Source organism: Molossus molossus, unplaced genomic scaffold (genome assembly GCF_014108415.1).
Source record: "Molossus molossus isolate mMolMol1 unplaced genomic scaffold, mMolMol1.p scaffold_m16_p_10, whole genome shotgun sequence".
Classification (NCBI taxonomy): Eukaryota; Metazoa; Chordata; class Mammalia; order Chiroptera; family Molossidae; genus Molossus; species Molossus molossus.
In genome coordinates, this window is record NW_023425345.1 from 21,956,602 (window position 1) to 21,976,193 (window position 19,592).

The 19,592-nt window shown below is 37.1% G+C and overlaps 1 protein-coding gene across 2 annotated transcripts; it reads right to left on the minus strand.

Annotated features, from left to right (window-relative positions):
• CLEC4D (C-type lectin domain family 4 member D) lies at positions 1 to 8,871 on the minus strand. Of its 2 annotated transcripts, none has more exons than XM_036251900.1 (7): positions 8,799 to 8,871; positions 7,739 to 7,836; positions 5,785 to 5,874; positions 2,781 to 2,885; positions 1,950 to 2,101; positions 757 to 872; positions 1 to 454 (listed from the first exon to the last, which is right to left on the minus strand). In XM_036251900.1, exons 2-7 carry the CDS (start codon positions 7,764 to 7,766, stop codon positions 307 to 309), a joined length of 639 nt encoding a protein of 212 aa, XP_036107793.1. In that variant the 5' UTR covers positions 7,767 to 7,836; positions 8,799 to 8,871; the 3' UTR covers positions 1 to 306. The 2 variants fall into 2 exon arrangements, with proteins under 2 accessions (XP_036107793.1, XP_036107794.1); XM_036251901.1 differs by lacking the exon at positions 8,799 to 8,871 and adding an exon at positions 7,945 to 7,983.
• Positions 8,872 to 19,592: the final 10,721 nt, after the last annotated feature.

Genomic DNA, 19,592 nt, shown 5'->3' on the forward strand with positions numbered 1-19,592 from the left:
TTAATCCATTCTGTTAAAAATGTAATAAATACATACCAATTGAAAAGTGAATCCTTTGAAATACTATCAAGAAAGCAAAGTTAATGAAAACTGATTTTCATAGAAGAGATGATTTCTACCACTAAAACACCACACAAAAACACAATTGATTTGTTGAATGAATTGAACAAAATAAATAAGGCCATCATGACTGAAAATCTTCTGTGATCTAGTATGATTTTTCTATTCCAATGATTAATGTACATTCTGCCTTTGTCTAATAGGTTCTTTTCTTCTGTCCTCATCACAAGAACCCCTTCACAGCGTTCAGATGAGTATTCTTCCAGGTTTCTTACAAATCCTACTTGCCTCAAAATTACAAGAAAAATTTTTCCAGGTCCATTTGTTTTGGTCATTAGCAAGGACAACACAATTTTCTGTCTGATGGTTGTTGGGTTCACCCTTATGCCAGAATCTGAAATTTTTTTAAAAAGGCATATGTTATACACACACATATGCATGCGTGCGCACACACACACAAATATGTGTGTCAGGGGACAATTCAGAAAAAACATCCCTAAATGTCCCTAAGTGAGAAATTTAGAGCTAGACTGTCCAATTCTGTATACTGGTAGTATATTAGTACAGAGGTTATGCCATACATGGTGCTGTGGAAGCACTTGTACATTGGTATGCTCCATCCAAACATGAATTCTGTTTGCTGCCTTCTTCCCACCTTTGTCTGTAAAACTCTTTCACCCCAATCAATATACTCACATTATATGTGGATTAAATGGCGTCCTGTCCACCCATTGCCACTGGCCTTCAGGATTCTCGCGGGAAAGTCCCAGGAAATATAAAAAATGTCTATCCAAAAATTGAATAATAAAGTTCTGTATAAAAAATGTTAATACTTATAAATATATGTGCATTTATCGAGTGATAGATGTTATGTTAGGAAAAGAGGAAAGAGGTTGAATAGATTACAGCACAAAAGTGTTGGCATCAGATTGATCTGTTTTCATATCTTGCTTTTGCTGTTTACTGTACAATGTTAGTCAGTGCTTAAATCTCATCAAAGCCTAGTTTTCTTTTTTCAAGAGAGACAATCCCACTACTTCACAGAGTAATTGTGAAGATTACCGGAGACCTACTTTTGAACCATTTAGCAAATGCTTAATAGGATCAGATTATCAGACACTTTTGTTTTTAAAATTTTCTTCTTTAATTGTTTGTATATTTTATGAAATCTCACTTTATTCAGAGTCAGACTTTAGATTGCAAGGGCATGAAAACAGAATCCTCCAGGGAACCGTACTGATCAATAAAAGAGTAGAATGTGAGTCATGGTATATATATATGGTTATATATATGGAAATATATAATGTGAGAAAATAAATTTCAATATTTACACTAAGATTCTCTTATTCAAAATTATAATCATTTGTCTGAGTTATTTTTCCTGTGCTTTATCCTGTAGTTATATAGTCTCAAGGAATCATTCATTTATTCACTTACTCACCAAACAGTTATTAAGACCTAGCCAGAGTGCCTCGCACTGTGCAGGACACTGGAGATGCAAAGATGAATCAGGCATGGCCCCAACCCTCTACAAAGTAGGACTCATTGGAAGAGATGGAGTATTTAACAGACAATTTCAGGACACTGAAGTAAGCACTATGATGACATAGTGCAAAAAGTACCACAGAAATACCTCCAACTTAGAATAGGGTGGGAGGAGTACAGAAGATGGTCAGGGTCATTTTCTGGAGGAAATAATGCATAAATGAAATCTGGAAAGATCAGAAGAAGTTGGTTATATGAAGAAAATAAGAGAGGAAGAAAAGTCTTTCCAGGCATATGGAACAGATGAAGTAAAGGCACAGAGGCATGGCAAAGCATAAACTGTCTTCTTTCTCTGCAAAGAGATTCAAATCAACAGAGAAACTCATGGAAGTCTGCCAACACACCTGCTCAGCTTCTGTGCTGATGGTGGCCAGGTGAGCCACCAGCTCTATACAGTTCCTTTCACTCTCCACCCATGTCTTCTTGTCATTAAGAGGAAGATAGCAGTTGGACTGAAAAGCTCTCCAGCCAACAGGACAACAATTCCAGGTGTTTCCTCATGAGAATATTGAAATGAAAATTAGTTACAACAGAGTATTCATCTGTAACAGATTGCATAACTATTCTATGACCTAGTATCTAGTTATCATTTATGGAGATAATACCAAGATTACCAAAATCATTCTGTCCCCCCTTTTTTAAATATTCTTAATTACATTTCTAAATATCTTCTCAACAAAAGTATTGGAATCATGTAATGACTATAAGAAAATTACAACATATTGTCTTAGAAGGAATGATCATTTTTCACTATCCCTGCATCTATTTACACTCACTTTTAAAGTGTTTTCATAACGAAGCCTTTTACAGGACATTTTATCTGAAGGGGGCAAAGAACCTGTTAAAACTCTCAAGCATTACCCTGTTCTCCAAATGAGACTTTATAAATTCCAGAATAATAAAAAAGATAAAGACAAGTGTGGGATAAAGTCTTTATGATATGTCTGAACTAAAAGAAATAGAATTTAATTATACATTCTCTACTTACTCAATTTATGACAGTCATGAGAAATAGTTCTATCTCAATTACTGATGTTCACTCTGGTGCCAGATTCTCACCTTATGTTATTTTAATCTCTCCTGGTTTACTACTGATATACTTTAAATCAGATTATGAATTTTAATGGAAATGGAAACGAGAAAGAAGTTCTCTTATGCTTCTCAGCCACCTGTACCTTTCACTTCTGATTGTTCATTGATGCATGTCAGCTTCGTACTGTGCTCTGGTGACTTGAACATTCCCATGTTTTTCTTACAGCGTAGAAGGTTGTTATGAGTCACTGCCAGAGAGGAAAAAAGTTTGTTTCCTTTCCCTTTATAACCACTTAATTTGGGAAATGGGAGCCAACTGCTCTAACCTTTCTCATATCCTAATAGTCAAGGCCCTCACATTCTTTCTTCTTTCTATGTGGTTCCTCTGTTGCAGTTTCAGGTGAATTGGTTGGAAGAAATTGTTGAAATTAATATTTCTATTATCATATTGTCCATTTTGTGCTTTATGGGGGTAGTTTTTCAAACATTTATGTGCATGTGCTTTTAAGCATATTTTTCTATCATAATTTGTGTTAGTGTGGAGATTTTTGGCAAACACTAGGATATTTCTACAGAGTTTTATGAGCCTTATACATTTATTTATCTTATGGATATTTTTACTTTGACACACAACCAAATTTAAAGAGTGAAAAATATCAATGTACAATGTATCAATGGATTTTAAAGTGAACACACCAGGTAACTACACAGCTCAAGAAACACAATATTTTCAACACCCACGTGCTCTTCACATCTCAAATGCAACCCACTCCATCTCTCTTAAAGGTAACCATACCATGGCTTTTAAAATATCTCTTTGCTTTGTTTCACAGGTTTACCCCTTAATAACATATCTCTAAACAGATAGATCAGATTTCCCTGTTTTCAAACTTTATATAAGTGGAATCACACAATATGCTTTCATTTGTTTCTGTTTTCTGCTCAATATTGTTTCTGAAATTTATCTACATGTTGTTACTTGCAACTATAATGCATCCATTTTCATTGCTGTAAAGTGATCTATTGTCCTCATGCACAAACAGGTATTTACCTATTCTTTTTCTGGTCAATATTTGCATTGCTTCCGGTGTTGGCCTATTGTGAGTTATGCTGCTCAGAGCATTTTTTACCATGCTGTAAGCATGCATTTCTGCAAAGTGTATGCCTAGGAGTGGAATGCAGGTAATAGAATACACACATTGTCAATTGTGATAGTAGCAAACTTTTCCAAAGTGGGTGTACTTTACACTCCTGCAGCAGCAGTTCGTGCAGGTCCAGGTCCAACTACCCCCACATCATTATCGATATTTGGTAGTGCTAAACATTTTTTAAAACAGTTCAGAGGTCTTTTATTTTTTTACACGTATGCCATTAATTCACAGGGAATGGGTTCCAGCGGCTCAGGCTCCTTTTCATCAGTTCTCACAAAGTGTGCTTCTCTGGGTTGAGCAGGCTGGCGCTTCAACTGAACCCAGGTACCTTTCTCTATGGCTTCCTTGTTTTTCTGATCATTTTCTTTCACATGTTTCAGGAATACATCTTGGGTCTTAGAGTGCTTAATAAGCTCAACACATACATTAATTCTCTTGGCAAGAATCTTGCCCTTATTTGTTTACAACAAAACCCACTGCATGCTAGGTGACACTGTAGACTCTTCCAGTTTTGCCATTTGTGGGGACTTCCTTTTGCACAGTGCCCATTCCTTTAATGTTTCAGGGTCACCTCTCTTATAGATTCCCATGTAGGTGGTCAAAAGAACAACTCCATGTTTTCTAAAAGGCCTAGAGAACACATAGCTGGTGCTTCTCCCCTTTCTGTGTTATTCATTTAGGAAGATGGCGGTTCCAGTCGAAAGGCAGTACCAGACTTTTTTATTATTGCCATATTGTCATGTTAGCAATGACATTTCATTGTAAATTTAATTTGCATTTCCCTGAAAACTAATGGTTGACTCTTTTAAATATTTTTATATGTTTATTGGACACTTCATTTTTCTTTTCTATAGTGCCTATTCAAGACTTTGCCTGTTTTTCTGTTGTCTGTCAGTATTATTTTTATTGATTTGAAAGAGATGTATATATATATATTCTATACCCTAATTCTTTATTAAATATATGCATTAAAAATCTCCTATGGCTTTCTGTTTTCACTCAGTGGTAATTTTTTTCTGTACTATAATTTTTATTTTGATGTAGTATAATTTGTCAATATTTTCTTTCTTTTTTTAAATTATGTTTTAATTGATTTTTTTAGAGAGAGAGGAAGAGAGCGAGAGATAGAAAAATCTATATGAGAGAGAAACATTGATTAGCTGCTTCCTGCACACCCCCTACTGGGAATTAAGCCCGAAACCCAAGCTTGTGCCTTGACTGGGAATCCAACCAGGACCTCTCAGTCCATGTGATGATGCTCAATCCACTGAGACACACCAGCCAGACTGTCAATATTTTCTTTATTGACTAGCACATTTTGTAACTTGTGTAAGAAATTATTCCCTGATCAAAGTCATAAAGATATTCTCCATTTATCTTCTAAGAAAGTGCTTGATTTGCTTTTCATATTTTGGCCAATAATCCACCTTGGGTTGGATTTTGTACATGATATGAGACAGGAGACCAATTTCCTTTTTAAAGCAAAACTATCCTTTTCCTATTCCCTTCTGGTTTATATATGCAAAAGCTGTAACTAAGCTCTCTCTTCGTTTCCTCTGGTCTATTTGCCTATACTTGCACCTATATTATATTGCTTTAATTATAATAACTTTATACAAAGTCTTGATATCAGAAAGAATGGGTCTTCCAACTATTCTTATTTTCAAAGTCTGACTGCAGTCTATCTGAAAGTTGTTTTTTGCTGGTTACTCTTCATTTAGGCAGCCCTTTGTAATCCTAGTCCAAAATGAAGGATGATTTACTACAATAACCAACCTTCACATGTATAGAAAAGAGTCTAAATTCCATCTTTAATTCCCCGACACAGACATCATCATCACTAGTATGTAGTTCTGAATTTTAGATCAAAGACCCTGGAGGTATTATAGGTTCATATGTTGAGGAAAATCAAGATAACATATGCATTTGGAGTAACTTTGTAATATTTGTTTGGGAAAATAATTCAAGGAGAACTCTATTTTTGTTAATAACTTACCCAAACAACTTGCAATAAAGCAGACACTGAGAAGTGAGATGAAAACAATAGCAATGATCCCAGGGATTAGCTGGAAATGCTGGCATCCTTCTATAAGTCAAAAAGAAAGGTAAATAAGTTATCCCATTCTCAGCCCCAAGAGCTAAGAAAACTAATTCTATCAAGGAGCAAGATAAATATGAGATCATCCAAAACATTTTAGATGTATAGGAGAGCTTAAAGATTTTCCCAGAATAAATCAGTTTTAGAGTATATAAATAAATAAATAAATAAATAAATAAATAAATAAATAAATAAAATGTAAAGTTTTTTGAATAAGACAGACTTTTTTTTTTTTTTTTTTTTTAGCCTCAACTGAGGACATTTTTCCATTTTTTGTTCAGATAGAGTGGGAGGAAGAGAGAGGAGGAGGAGGGAGAGGGAGAGAAACATCAACATGAAAGGGACACATCGAGTGGCTGCCACCCGCACAACCAACCAGGGCCGGGGACAAACTGCAACCGAGGTATGCGCCCTTTGTGGGAACCAAACCCAGGTCTCTCTGGACCTCACTCAGGCCGACGCTCTAACTGCTGAGCCAAACCGGCCAGGGCAACAGACAGACTTTTTATAAGAAAGAGACAAAACTCAAAAAAATCACAAAAATTGATAAATTGGTTACATAAAAATTAAAACTTCTATATAGCAATGTTAAAGCAAAAGGAATACCTGGGAAAAAAATCATCTCACAATATTAACATCCAGACTGCATAAAGAATTTTAAAAAGCAATTTGAAAACAGCCAAAAATTTGAGCAGGAAATTTGATGAAAATTTACTTTGTTGAAATTTTAAATGACCATTAAACAAATAAAAATATGCTCAATCAGAGAAATGTAAGCTAAAATACGTTTTTTTTTTTTCACACATCAGATATTAAAAAGTAAATTAAAAATGTAACACTCTTGGTCAGAAAATAAATGCTGCTGCTGAACTATAAATTAGCCATTTAGATAGATCAAGTTAGCAACATGTATCAATTTTTAAATGTATTACATTTACCACAACAATTTCTGTTTTATTTTAAATTTCATTTTAATTACAGTTTACATTCAATATTATTTTGTATTAGTTTCAGATGTACAGCATAGTGGTTAGACAATCATATACTTTACGAAGTGTCACAACAATGTCATCTCTAGAGATTTATCCTATAGAAATAACAATTTATTTATATTAAAGAATATTCATTGGAGTACTTTGAAAACAGAAAAAACACTGAGACCTAATATTTGTATATGTATTGTCAATAGTAGAGATTCTAAATTATGGTGAATCCACATGATAGAATTCTATATGACAATTAAAATAATTATGTATTCTCATAAAAAATCTCCAAGACATATTGTTACATAAAAAGGGTTATTTTCAGTACCATTGTTCATCATGGGTCTATTGAAGTTTGCTATGGTGGGGTGATGATGATACAAAGTGAAACATTAATTAAAAAATTATATATTTCTGCATATGTTCTATATATTTCTCAAAATATTATTTAATGTTCTCATAATACAAATCCATTTGTGTCACTTCAGTAAAATATAAAAGAGTATAAAATTAGAGCTTCAGGAACACTGTGAGTCTCAGTTAATGTGTTTTCTCTATCTATCTTTCTTCTCTCTCCCCTTTAAAAGAATATTCCCAAATTACTTTATTTTTTTCTATCTTGTTTTTCTATTATATACTTTAACTCCCCTTTTGGCCCAATTTATGTTTTACAAAGAAGTTTCTGTCGCCTCTTGTATTCGAATCTATCTATGGCCTTTCTCTTCATCAAAGTCATTCTCATTTTCTTCCACCTTCTCCTCCCCATATCATCATATTTAATATTCACAACTACAATTATCAATTTTGTTTTTAAATATTAGTCATAATTTTATCTGCCTCTTTAAAATTGAAAAAAGAGAAGTACTTACGTTTATTTTGAGGTTCTTCTTGCCCCATTGTGTGTTAATTCTCTTGTTGTCCAGTGTTTGGGAGAAACAGATGCCTTATTTTTTTCCAGGGTATATTTCTGTGGATAAAAGAATATGTCCAGCCCTGGCCAGTTTGGCTCAGCGGTTAGAGTGTCAGCCTGCGGTCCAGAGAGACGTGGGGTTCGGCTCCTGCTAAGGGCGCGTACCTCGGTTGCAGTTTGTACCCGGCCCTGGTTGGTTGTGCGGGTGGCAGCCACTCGATGTGTCCCTTTCACGTCGATGTTTCTCTCTCTCTCTTCCTGTCTCTCCCTCCCACTCTATCTGAACAAAAAATGGAAAAATGTCCTCGGGTGAGGATAAAAAAAAAAAGAATATTCCAGAAATAATTGAGATTAAACATCAGTTTTACTATTCTGGTGAGATTATAAAGCTCCCAACATAAAAGACTTAACTCAAAAGAAGTCTTTTTAAAGACTTCTTTAGAGATTCACTCTGGGAGATGAAGCAAAGAAAAAAGGAAATTGAGAAAGCAACACCCAAAAACAGTAGAAACTTCCATAAGTATCTTGAAATCACTAGTTAGTGTGTCATGTGGAATTTAATTTATTTTTATTCATTCAAACAAAGAAAAATAGCAGTACCTTAACAGAGTAATCATTATATCTAATAAAAAGTTTATGCATCTATTTGACAGACTTGGAACAGTGCTGAAAAAAGGCTCCTCACACTTTCTGTCTGTCCGATCGTGGCAGCCACGCTTGAATGAAGGAATACAGTTTAAAAAACATGGAATTTTTACAACTCAGAAATTACTTTGTAAACAGTTGAAGAGCCTGTTTTACTCCAAAGAAGAATCTAAAATGCAAGTTTACAAGTGAAAAAAATTAATGAACATGCTCTCATTTTTCTCTTTTCTCTCTAAAAAGTCAATAAAAACATATTTAAAAAAGAAGAAGAAAGAAATACTTTTCTTCCTGGTTTCATTTCACCTTCGGGATCCATCCAATATTCTCTAATATCAGTTAGGACTTTTCCTCTAAAGTCTCGAATGCTGATGTACCTTATTTTCCCAGTCTGCTGCTGCTCTGCTTGAAAGATAATAGGGCTCTTGAAGTTTCACCAGTCTTTTGCTTCTTTACAGCTTTTTCTGAAGTAATTTGCTCTTTCCTGTTTAAGGTTTTGTCAACTTCACTATCAGAATTGCTGCCAGAAGAGCCTGAAGAAACAAGTTCCTCTGATTTAGGCATTGCTCCTTTCCTGCGCTCGAACAGCGTGTGCTTGCTGGCTTGCTACTCAGTATCTAGTCTTTACTTAAAAAGTTTAGAACTCCTGGGGGATATATAAATCTTGCTTAGAGCAGAAAAATATAAACTAGATTTGGCACATTTTGTATTCCCCCCAAAAAAGGAATCATTTCAAAAACATGAGAAAACTCTGTTTTAAAAAGTTCTCTAAGCTGGATGAGAAGCTGTGTCCCAGATATAGTTAAGATTGCAAAAACACAACATGAAAATAAGCAAGAGTTCTATTAATCTTTGTTTTGAGTTAAGGAAAAAGTGATAGAGCTATTAATTAAATCTCAAGATCTTCCTAGATGAAAGAATGCAGACTTGTTAAGGCAAAGGAAAAGGACATTTTAAATACTTTGGTAAAGCCACAATCTTTATCACAGATAAAAGGTACTAAAGGTAAAGCAGTAAATTTGTAAGGATTCCAAGAACAGGTTTAAACAATTTAATTAAAAATATAATTTGTTTTTATGATGATAATTACTTAGAAATCTTGGAATGTACAAAAATCCATGAATTCACATTGATCCAAAAAGGAAATGATTTATATTTCTAATACAAAATAAATATTATAGGGCTTTGTTTATTTTTAATAGATTTAACAAACAAAGGAACTATTATATGTACATTAATATATGTATTTGTTTTTTCCAGTGAAAGTATGTACATTTCTAAGCCTAGGTATTTCCTTGTTTTGTTTTGTAAAACTAAATAATAGATACCAGAAATGATAAGATAAATAATCCTAGGAAAAAAGTCAATTCTGTACAGTAGCCAAACAAGATATTAGAAATATAATATTTTAGAGAGAAATACCTGGTTGCAAAAAACAAAAAAAATCATATAAAAAGTGCAAACTAAAATAGACTAATGTCACTATGAACAAACGCTCAACATCACTAATCATCAGAGAGATGCAAATTAAAACAACAATGAGGTATCACCTCACACCTGTCAGAATGGCCTCCATCAACAAATCATCAAACAACAAGTGTTGGTGAGGGTGTGGAGAAAAGGGGACTCTAGTACACTGCTGGTGGGAATGCAGACTGGTTCAGCCACTGTGGAAAACACTATGGTGTTACCTCAAAAAGTTAAAAATTGAACTGCCATTTGACCCAGTGATTCCACTTCTAGGAATATACCCTAAGAAACCTGAAACACCAATCAGGAAGAATATATGTACCCCCATATTCATAGCAGCACTATTTACAATAGCTAAGATCTTGAAACAACCCAACTGTCCGTCAGCAGAAGACTGAATAAAAAAGCTGTGGTACATGTACACAATGGAATACTATGCAGCTGTAAGAAAGAAAGATCTCTTATCATTTGAGATGGCATGGAAGGACCTGGAGGGTATTATGCTAAGTGAAACAAACCAAACAGAGAAAGACAAATACCACATGATCTCACTTATTTGTGAAATATAATGAACTAAACAAACTGCTGAACAAAATTAACCCAGAGACATGGAGGTGGGATACAGGCTGACAAGCCTCAGAGGAGGGGGGGGGTTTGTAGGGGAAGAGATAAACCACAGAACTTACATGCATGTATGCATGACCAATGAACATAGACAGCAAAGCTGGGGATGGGGTTGAGGAGAAGGGGAGGAGAGTGACAATGGGGGAAAAATGAGAAACATTTGTAACAAAGACAAATTAATAAATAAAAAAAATTTGCCCTGGCCGGTTTGGCTCAGCGGTTGGAGCATTGACCTGCGGACCAGAGAGTCCCGAGTTCAGTTCCCACTAGGGGCACGTACCAAAAGAAAAACAACAACAACAAAATAAATAAATGAATAAATTTAATAAATAAATAAAATAGACTAATGTCACAAGTAAAGAATTAAAACAATAATTATCATGTTCTGGTTCAAATTAGTGACATGGGAGGCTCCTGAACTCACCTCCTCACACAGATACATCAAATCTACAGCTACACTGAAAGAATCAAGGAACTAGCTTAACACCTCCTACACATCAGATGAATGAGAAAAGCCCACATCAAAACAAGTAGGAAAGGCTGAGACACTTTCATAGACTCCACCCCTGACACAGCAACATTTAATTGAAAGGAAACTCAGAACTCCAACCATCTCCATGAGAAGTGAAAGATTTGGACTCTATATAAATCACCCAAACTTTTACTTTTAAGACTACCAGTTGAGGGATGGGTACCCAAAACACCTACCTCTGAAAACCAACAGGACTTGAGTCCATGAGACCCACAAGACTATAGCAAAAAAAGAGATGGTTCTTACTGATCTCTTTAAGGACTCACATGGCTATCCCCCTAGGGCTCAGCACAGGGGCAGCAGACAGTAAGACCCACCTTCTAGTCTTTCCCTGAAAGAAGCTTATTTGTATATCTTAAAAGCTGCAACCTGAGTTGAGGATCAGGCTCCTAATTTAGTACACATCTAGGGGCCAACTATGATTCTCCCCAGAGACTGGAGAGATCAACAGGAGCCATCTCCATGTTTTGCCTCTACCCTATTCCAAGTTGCTGTATTTCCTGAGAGAAACTTGTGTATACATCTGGTGCCCTGGCTTTTGTGGCTGCCATTCGGATGATATACCTGTTGATTGCCTGGCTCTGATGGTCAGTGGGGCTTTTATTCATGGGGTACACAGGACTGTGGCAAACAAAGAAACAGTATTTAACCAGCCACTCCTCCAGGGCCCATGCAGAGGCAGAAGGGAGAAATGCCCATCCCCAGTTTTTCCCTGAAAGAGGTCTATTTGCATACTTTAAAAGGTGCTGACTGAGGGTCAGTCTTCTAATTGACCACACATCTAAGGACAGACTACTATCTTCCCTAGAAACTAGGGAGGTCAGTGGGTGCCATAAATGGGTTTTCCCTCTGACCCACTCCAAAATGCTGATGTCTACCTGGAACATGTACATGCATCTGGCACATTAGCTTTTGTCACTGCCACCCAAGAGATGCACCCCTTGATGGCCTATCCCTAGTGGTCAATGGGACTTGAGTTCCAGGACTGTAGACAACAATGAAATACTTCTTAATCAGCTATCTTCCCAGGAATCAGCACAGAGGGAACAGACAAAAACACTAATCTAAAAGTCTTTCTATGAAAGAGGTAATGAATACTTTAAAAGTTGATGTTTGAAGATCTGACTTTGAATCAGCCTGCACCTAAGTGCTGAATGAGATCACCCCTATTGGAACACTGACATGTCTTTATGCACCCTCAAATATTGGGATCCACTAAGAACAAAGAAGGCAGATTGGACCATTACAGAGTTTTGAGAGACAACCAAGAGCTAAGGCCAAGCTAAACAAGTTTCATTTATATGAGACCACTCTTTCAAAGAGGAGAGAGAGAGGAGGGGAGGCTGATTTATCTAAAGTGCACAAACTAATACAGAGTCAAGGAAAATAAAGAAACAAAGAAATATATTCCAAATGAAAGAACAAGATAAAACTCCAGACACAGGCCTTAATAAAATGAGGATATGTGATTTACCTGATAAAGAGTTAAAAATAATGGTCACAAAAATACTCATGGAGGATGAGTTCCCTTCAAGATGGAGGCATAGGTAAATGCGGTACTCACCTCCCCCCACAATCACATCAAAATTACAATTAAACTACAGAACAACTATCATTCAGAACCACCTGAAATCCAGCTAAATGGAAGTCCTACAACTACGGAATTAAAGAAAAAGCCACATTGAGACTGGTAGGAGGGGTGGAGGTGTGGACAGGCTGGACCCACATCCAAGTGTGGTAGATAAATATCAGGAGGCATATTGAGGCTGTGAAGGTCCTCCCTGAGGAGGGAGGGGTCACCATCTCACACCAGGCACCCAGCTCAGGGTTCCAGTGCCAGGAAGAGAGATTCCCATAACTTATGGCTATAAACCCCAGCTGGAATTGAGGCTGAGGGAGGCTGAGGCTATTGGAGTCCCCTGCAGTTCCTCTTTTTTATTCAAATTAATTAATTTATTTTTGTTGCAGATGTTTCTCCCCCCCCCCAACACACACACTGATTTCCGCCCCCTCCTTCCCCAACCTGTCCCCAGCTTTGTTGTCCATGTCCATTGTTCATGCATACATGCATATAAGTTCTGTGGTTTATCTCTCCCCCACTACCCCGTCTTCTCGGGGTTGTCAGTCTGTACCCCACTTCCACGTCTCTGGGACTACCTCATTTCTCAGACTGTTATGTTCATTATTTTCCAAAAATAATTGAGATCATATAATACTTGTCTTTCTGTTTGGCTTGTTTTGCTTAGGATGACACTTTCCAGGTCCCACCATGTTGTCTCAAAGAATAAGAGATCTTTCTTTCTTACAGCTGCATAGCACTCCATTGTGTATATGTACCACAGCTTCTTTATCCATTCATCTACTGATGGACATTGGGGCTATTTCCAGATCTTATCTATGGTAAATAGTGCTGCTATAAACATGGGGGTACATATATTCTTTCTGATTGGTGTTTCAGGCTTCTTAGTGTATATTCCTAGAAGTGGATCACTGAGTCAAATGGAAGTTCAATTTTTAATTTTTTGAGGTAACACCATAGTGTTTTCCATAGTGGCTGCACCAGTCTGCATTCCCACCAGCAGTGTACTAGAGTCTCTTTTTCTCCACACCCTCTCCAACACTTGTTTGATGATTTGTTGATGGCGGCCATTCTGACAAGTGTGAGGTGAAATCTCATTGTTGTTTTAATTTGCATCTCTCTGATGATTAGTGATGTTGAGCATATCTTCATATGTCTCTCAGCCATTTGTATGTCCTGTTTAGAGAGGTGTCTATTTAGTTCCCCTGCCCATTTTTTAATTGGGTTCTTTGTCTTCCTTTTCTGGAGTTGTATGAGCACTCTGTATATATTGGAAATTAACTCCTTATCTGATATATCATTGGCAATGATGCTCTCCCATACAGTGGGTTGCCTTTCCATTTTGATGATTGTATCTTTTGCAGTGCAGAAGCTTTTGAGTTTGACATAGTCCCATGTGTTCATTTTCTCCTTTGTTTCTGTTGCCTTAGGTGATGTATCAGTAAAAATTCTGCTGTGTATGATGTCTAAAATTTTGTTGCCTACAGTTTCTTCAAGGATTTTTATGGATTCACTAGTCATATTTAAGTCTTTTATCCATTTTGAGTTTATTCTTGTGTATGGTGTAAGTTGATGGTCTAGTTTCATTTTTTTTTTTTTGCATGTAACTGTTCAATTTTCCCAACACCATTTATTAAAGAGGCTGTCTTTACTCCACTCTAAGCTCTTGCCACCTTTGTCAAATATTAATTGAGCATATTGCCTTGGGTCCATTTCTGGGTTCTCTGTTCTGTTCCACTGGTCCATATGCCAGCAGTACCAGGCTGTTTTGATTACAGTGGCTTTGTAGTATAACCTGAAATCTGGTAATGTGATCCCTCCTAATTTGTTCTTCTTTTTCAAGACTGCTGTGGCTATTCGAGGTCTTTTTTTTGTTCCATATGAACTTTTGAAGTATGTGTTCTAGTTCTGTGAAATATGTCATTGGTATTTTGAAGGGGATTGCATTGAATCTATAGATTGCTTTGGGTAGTATGGACATTTTAATGATGTTAATTCTTCCAATCCATGAACAAGTTATGTGCTTCCACTTTTTTATATCTTTCTCTGTTTGTTGTATCAATGACCTGTAGTTTTCTGCAAATAGATCCTTTATTTCTTTGGTTAAGTTTATTCTTCGGTATCTTAATTTTTTGCAGCAATGGTAAATGGGATTGTTTTCTTAGTTTCTCTTTCTATGACTTCATCCTTGGTGTATAAGAATGCCATCGATTTCTTGATGTTAATTTTAGATCCTGCTACTTTGCCAAATTCATTAATTAAGTCTAGTAAATTTTTCATGGACTCTTTGGGGTTTTCTACATATAGTATCATGTCATCTGCAAAAAATGACAGTTGCACTTCCTCCTTTCCAATTTGGATACCTTTTATTTTTTCTTCCTGTCTGATTGCTGTGGCTAAGACTTCCAGTACTATGTTAAATAAAAGTGACAAAAGTGGACATCCTTGTCTTTTTCCTGTTCTTAAGGGAAATGCCTTTAATTTTTGCCCATTGAGTATGATGTTGGCTGTAGGTCTTTCATATATGGCCTTTATTATGTTGATATATGATCCATCTATTCCCACATTGCTGAGTGTTTTGATCAGAAATGGATGATGGATTATGTCAATGGCTTTTTTGGCATCTATTGATATGATCATGTGGTTTTTATTTTTCATTTTATTTATGTGGTGTATCATATTTATTGATTTGTGAATATTGTACCAGCCTTGCATCCCTGGGATGAATCCCATTTGGTCATGGTGAATAATTTTATTGAGATATTGCTGGATCTGATTTGCTAGTATTTTGTTCAGAATTTTGACATTTATGTTCATCAGGGATATTGGCTTGTAGTTTTCTTTTTTTGTAGTGTCTTTTTCTGATTTTGGAATTAGAATTATGCTGGCTTCATAAAACGAGTTTGGAAGTCTTCCATCTTCTCGAATTTTTTGAAATAGTTTGAGGAGAATTGGTGTTAGTTCTTCTTTGAATGTTTGGTAAAACTCCCCCTGAAGCCATCCGGGTCAGGGCTTTTGTTTGCTGGGAGAGCCTTGATTATATCTTCAATTTCCTTAGTTGTTATTGGTCTGTTCAAGTTTTCTATCTTTTTCCAGTCCAGTTTTGGGAGACTATGTGTTTCTAGAAATTTGTCGATTTTGCTTAGATTGTCGAATTTGTTGCCATATAATTGTTCATAATAGTGGTTAACAATCTTTTGTATTTCTGTGGTGTCAGTTGTTACTTCTCCTCTTTCGTGTCTGATTTTGTGTATTTAGCTTCTCTCTCTATGTTTCTTGGTGAGTCTAGCTAAGGATCCATCAATCTTGTTTATCTTTTCGAAAAACCAGCTCTTTGTTTCATTGAACCTTTGAAATTTTTTTTGGTCTCCATGTCATTTATTTCTACTCTGATCTTTACTATTTCCGTCCTTCTACTTGCTCTGGGGTTTTATTTTTGTTTGCTTTCTAGTTCTTTAAGTTGTGAGGTTAGATTGTCTTATAGAGATTTTTCTTGTTTCTTGAGGTAGGCCTGTAGTGCTATGAACTTCCCTCTCAGAACTGCTTTCACTGCATCCCATAGATTTTGTGTTGTGTGTTCATTTTCATTGGTTTCAAGGAAGTTTTTAATTTCTTCCTTGATCTCCATGGTAACCCATTCGTTGTTTAATATCATGCTATTTAGCTTCCATGTGTTCAAATGTCTTTGCATGTTCTTGTTGCAGTTGATTTCTAGTTTCATACCATTGTGATCTGAGAAGATGCTTAATATGATTTCAATCTTTTTGAAATTGTAGAGATTTAGTTTGTACCCTAACATGTGGTCTATCTTTGAGAATGTTCCATGTGCACTTGAGAAGAATGTGAATTCTATAGTTTTGTGGTGTAATTGTTTGTAGATATTTATTAAATCCATTTGGTCTAGTGCTTCATTTAGAGTCTCTATTTTCTTGCTTATTTTTTGGCCAGAGCATCTATCCAGTGATGTCAGCGGGGTGTCAAAGTCTCCTGCTATGATTATATTGCTATCAATTTCTGGTTTGAAGTCTTCCAGAACATTTTAAATATATTTTGGTGCTCCTATATTGGGTGCATATTTACGAAGGTTATATCTTTCTGTTGAATAGATCCTTTCAATATTTTGTAGTGGCCTTCTTTGTCTCTAGTTATGGCCTTCATTTTGAAATCTATTTCATCAAATATGAGTATTGTTACCCCAGCATTTTTTTTTTTCTTTCTGTTTGCTTGGAAGATTTTTTTCCATCCCCTCACTTTGAACCCATGTGAGTATTTTGTTGTGAGGTGGGTCTCTTGTAAACAACATACAGATGAGTTATGCTTTCTTTTCCAATCAGCTACTCTGTGTCTTTTTATTAGAGCATTCAATCCATTTACATTAAGGTGATAATTAATATGTATTTATTTATTGCCATTTTTGTTTAGTGTGGTTCTATTTTTCTTCCTATTTCTTCAACTAATTACAGCAGTTTTTTAACATTTCTCACAGTGTTGGTTTGGTGCTAATATATTTTCTTAGCCTTCTTTTGTCTGGGAAGGTCACTATTTGACCTTCTATTTTGAATGATAGCCTTGCTGGATAGAGTAGTCTTGGATTCAGATCCTTGTTTTTCATGACCTTGATTACTTCATGCCATTTCCTTCTAGCCTGTAGTGTTTCTGTTGAGAAGTCAGCTGAGAGATTTATGGGGTTTCCTTTGTAGGTCCTTGATTACTTCATGCCATTTCCTTCTAGCCTGTAGTGTTTCTGTTGAGAAGTCAGCTGAGAGATTTATGGGGTTTCCTTTGTAGGTAACCTGTTGCTTACCTCTTGCTGCTTTTAGGATTCTCTCTTTGTCTTTAATTTTTGGCATTTTGATTACTATGTGTCTTGGTGTGGGCCTGTTTGGGTTCTTCTTACTTGGGGCTCTCTGTGCTTCTTGAACTTGAATACCTTCTTCCTTCACCAAATTAGGGAAGTTTTCTGTCACTATTACTTCAAATATATTCTCTAACCCTTGCTCATTTTCTTCTTCTTCAGGGACTCCTATGATGCGAATGTTATTACGTCTCCAGTTGTCCCACAGTTCTCTTAAGCTGTCTTCCTGTTTTTTAAGTATTTTTTTCCTTTTGGTTTTCTGATTGGTTGTTTTTTTCTGCCCTATCTTCTAATTCACTGATCTGGTCCTCAGCTTCCTCTACTCTGCCATTTAGCCTTTCCAATGTGTTCTTCATTTCTGATATGTCATTCTTCATTTCTTCTTGGTGGTTTTTAATTTCCAACTTATTGATTTTCAACATTTCTATGTCGTTACTCACATTGCTCATATCCTTACACATCCTGCTGAGCTTCCTCAGGATCATGGCTCTGAATTTTATTTCTGTTAACTTGTTTAACTGCACCTCATTTATCTCATTTTTGGTAGAGGTCTCTTGTTCTTTCATTTAGCTTTTGTTTTTGTGTTTCACCATTTTGGCTATTACAGTGGGCTTTGAAGCCTGCCAAATTTTTTCTGTGCATGTTCATGTTCTGCTGTTTGTGGCTCGCTCTCCTAGGTTTGGATGAGCCAGGGAGGACCCATGTTAAACACCACTGTCAAGTCTTACTTTCCTGGGTAGAGTTGCTATCCCAGGGATGGTACAGTTATCCCTAGCTTTTTGCCTGGAGGCTATCAGTAGCGGTTACCTTAAGAAACTTGGCTTCTCAGTTAAATGAAAAGCTCCCTCTGGTGTTCAGCTTAAGGGGATTTCCCGAGGGTGGGGCACATGCTGGTTGTTAATGATCCTCAATTTGCATCTCAATGGCCGGCTGGGGTTGAAACTTCGAGGGAGGGGCCACGGCCTCTCCCCAGAGCCCCGGGAAGGAGTAAGATGACCACAGTCCTGAGTGGCTGAAACTCAGCCAAAGCTCTGAGCACCCTCCAAATTCCAAGTGTTCCCACATAGTTTCAGTCCAGTCTTCCCTCCCTCTGCCAGAGCCCAAGATAAGTTGCTGTGGCTATTTTATCATTTGTCTTGGCTCTGCACTGTGGAGCCACTTGGGAGTTTAACCCAAGGGCGCTGCTCACAGCTAAGGCTGCTTCCTACCATGGGCTCCCAGCCCCACTCTCGCGTCTCTGCAAGCCTTCCAGGATTGAGTCAGTGTCTCTGGTTATGTGGTCCTCCAAGCTGCTTTTCTATTACTAATTCCAGTTTGATCCTGGATGGTCTGTGTAGCTTTCATTCACTCTGCCACCATTTTGGAATTTCCCCGGGCAGTACCTCTTAAATGGCCCCCCACATGGGCTTGTTCCCTCCAGGCTCCAGTGTAGGGGAGGCAGCTTGAAAAACACCAGAGACATATGGGGAAAAACTGAATTGTTTGGCATTGGGGTGAGAGCTGAAGGGACAGCTTTCTCCTGGACAGACTTGTTTTTGGAGGCCATTGTTTCTTTTGTGAGCCCTTTCCCCATGGGGCAGGCAGACAGGCACCAGCAACCTGGCTCATACTGTTTGCCCCACCCTGGTAATTTCCTGAAATCTTGTCACACCCAACTTTCAGGCCCACCCCGGTTGTTTCCAATGGCTTTACCATAGGATTGGCCTGTCTTGTCTCCTGCTTCAGATGTCCCTAAATTCTCTCAAACAAGAAGCATCTGGCCTCAACAAGCCCCATACCTCTTGATAAGTGGCCACTAAAGGTAGCCAGCCTTGGTTCACAGCTTGGCTTTGCTTATGCACCTCCAAGCCCAGCACAAAAAGCAGCTGTCTGCAGCCATTTCTTGGTAGCTTATTCCTGGTGGCACCAGGTAGAATGCAGGTAATAGTGGCTGATCTTGCTCCGGAGGCAGCACACCCGATGGACAGCTTCATACCACATTGAAGCACCACCACCCAAATACATTCATAAGTGACACACTCACGGAATGGACTCAGTGGGTACCAGAGTGCTGCTAAAGTAAGTCTTCCTCTGTGTGGTGGGCCCTGCACAGCTGATCATCCAAGGTAGTC

Excerpts from the sequence above, each read along its gene's own strand:
- CLEC4D (XM_036251900.1), bottom strand. The coding sequence starts at position 7,766 with ATGGGGCAAGAAGAACCTCAAAATAAAC. Across the intron at positions 5,875-7,738 it reads AGAAGAACCTCAAAATAAAC|AAGGATGCCAGCATTTCCAG; the intron begins GTAAGTACTTCT and ends TTTGACTTATAG. Across the intron at positions 2,102-2,780 it reads TGAACAATCAGAAGTGAAAG|GAAACACCTGGAATTGTTGT; the intron begins GTACAGGTGGCT and ends TATTCTCATGAG.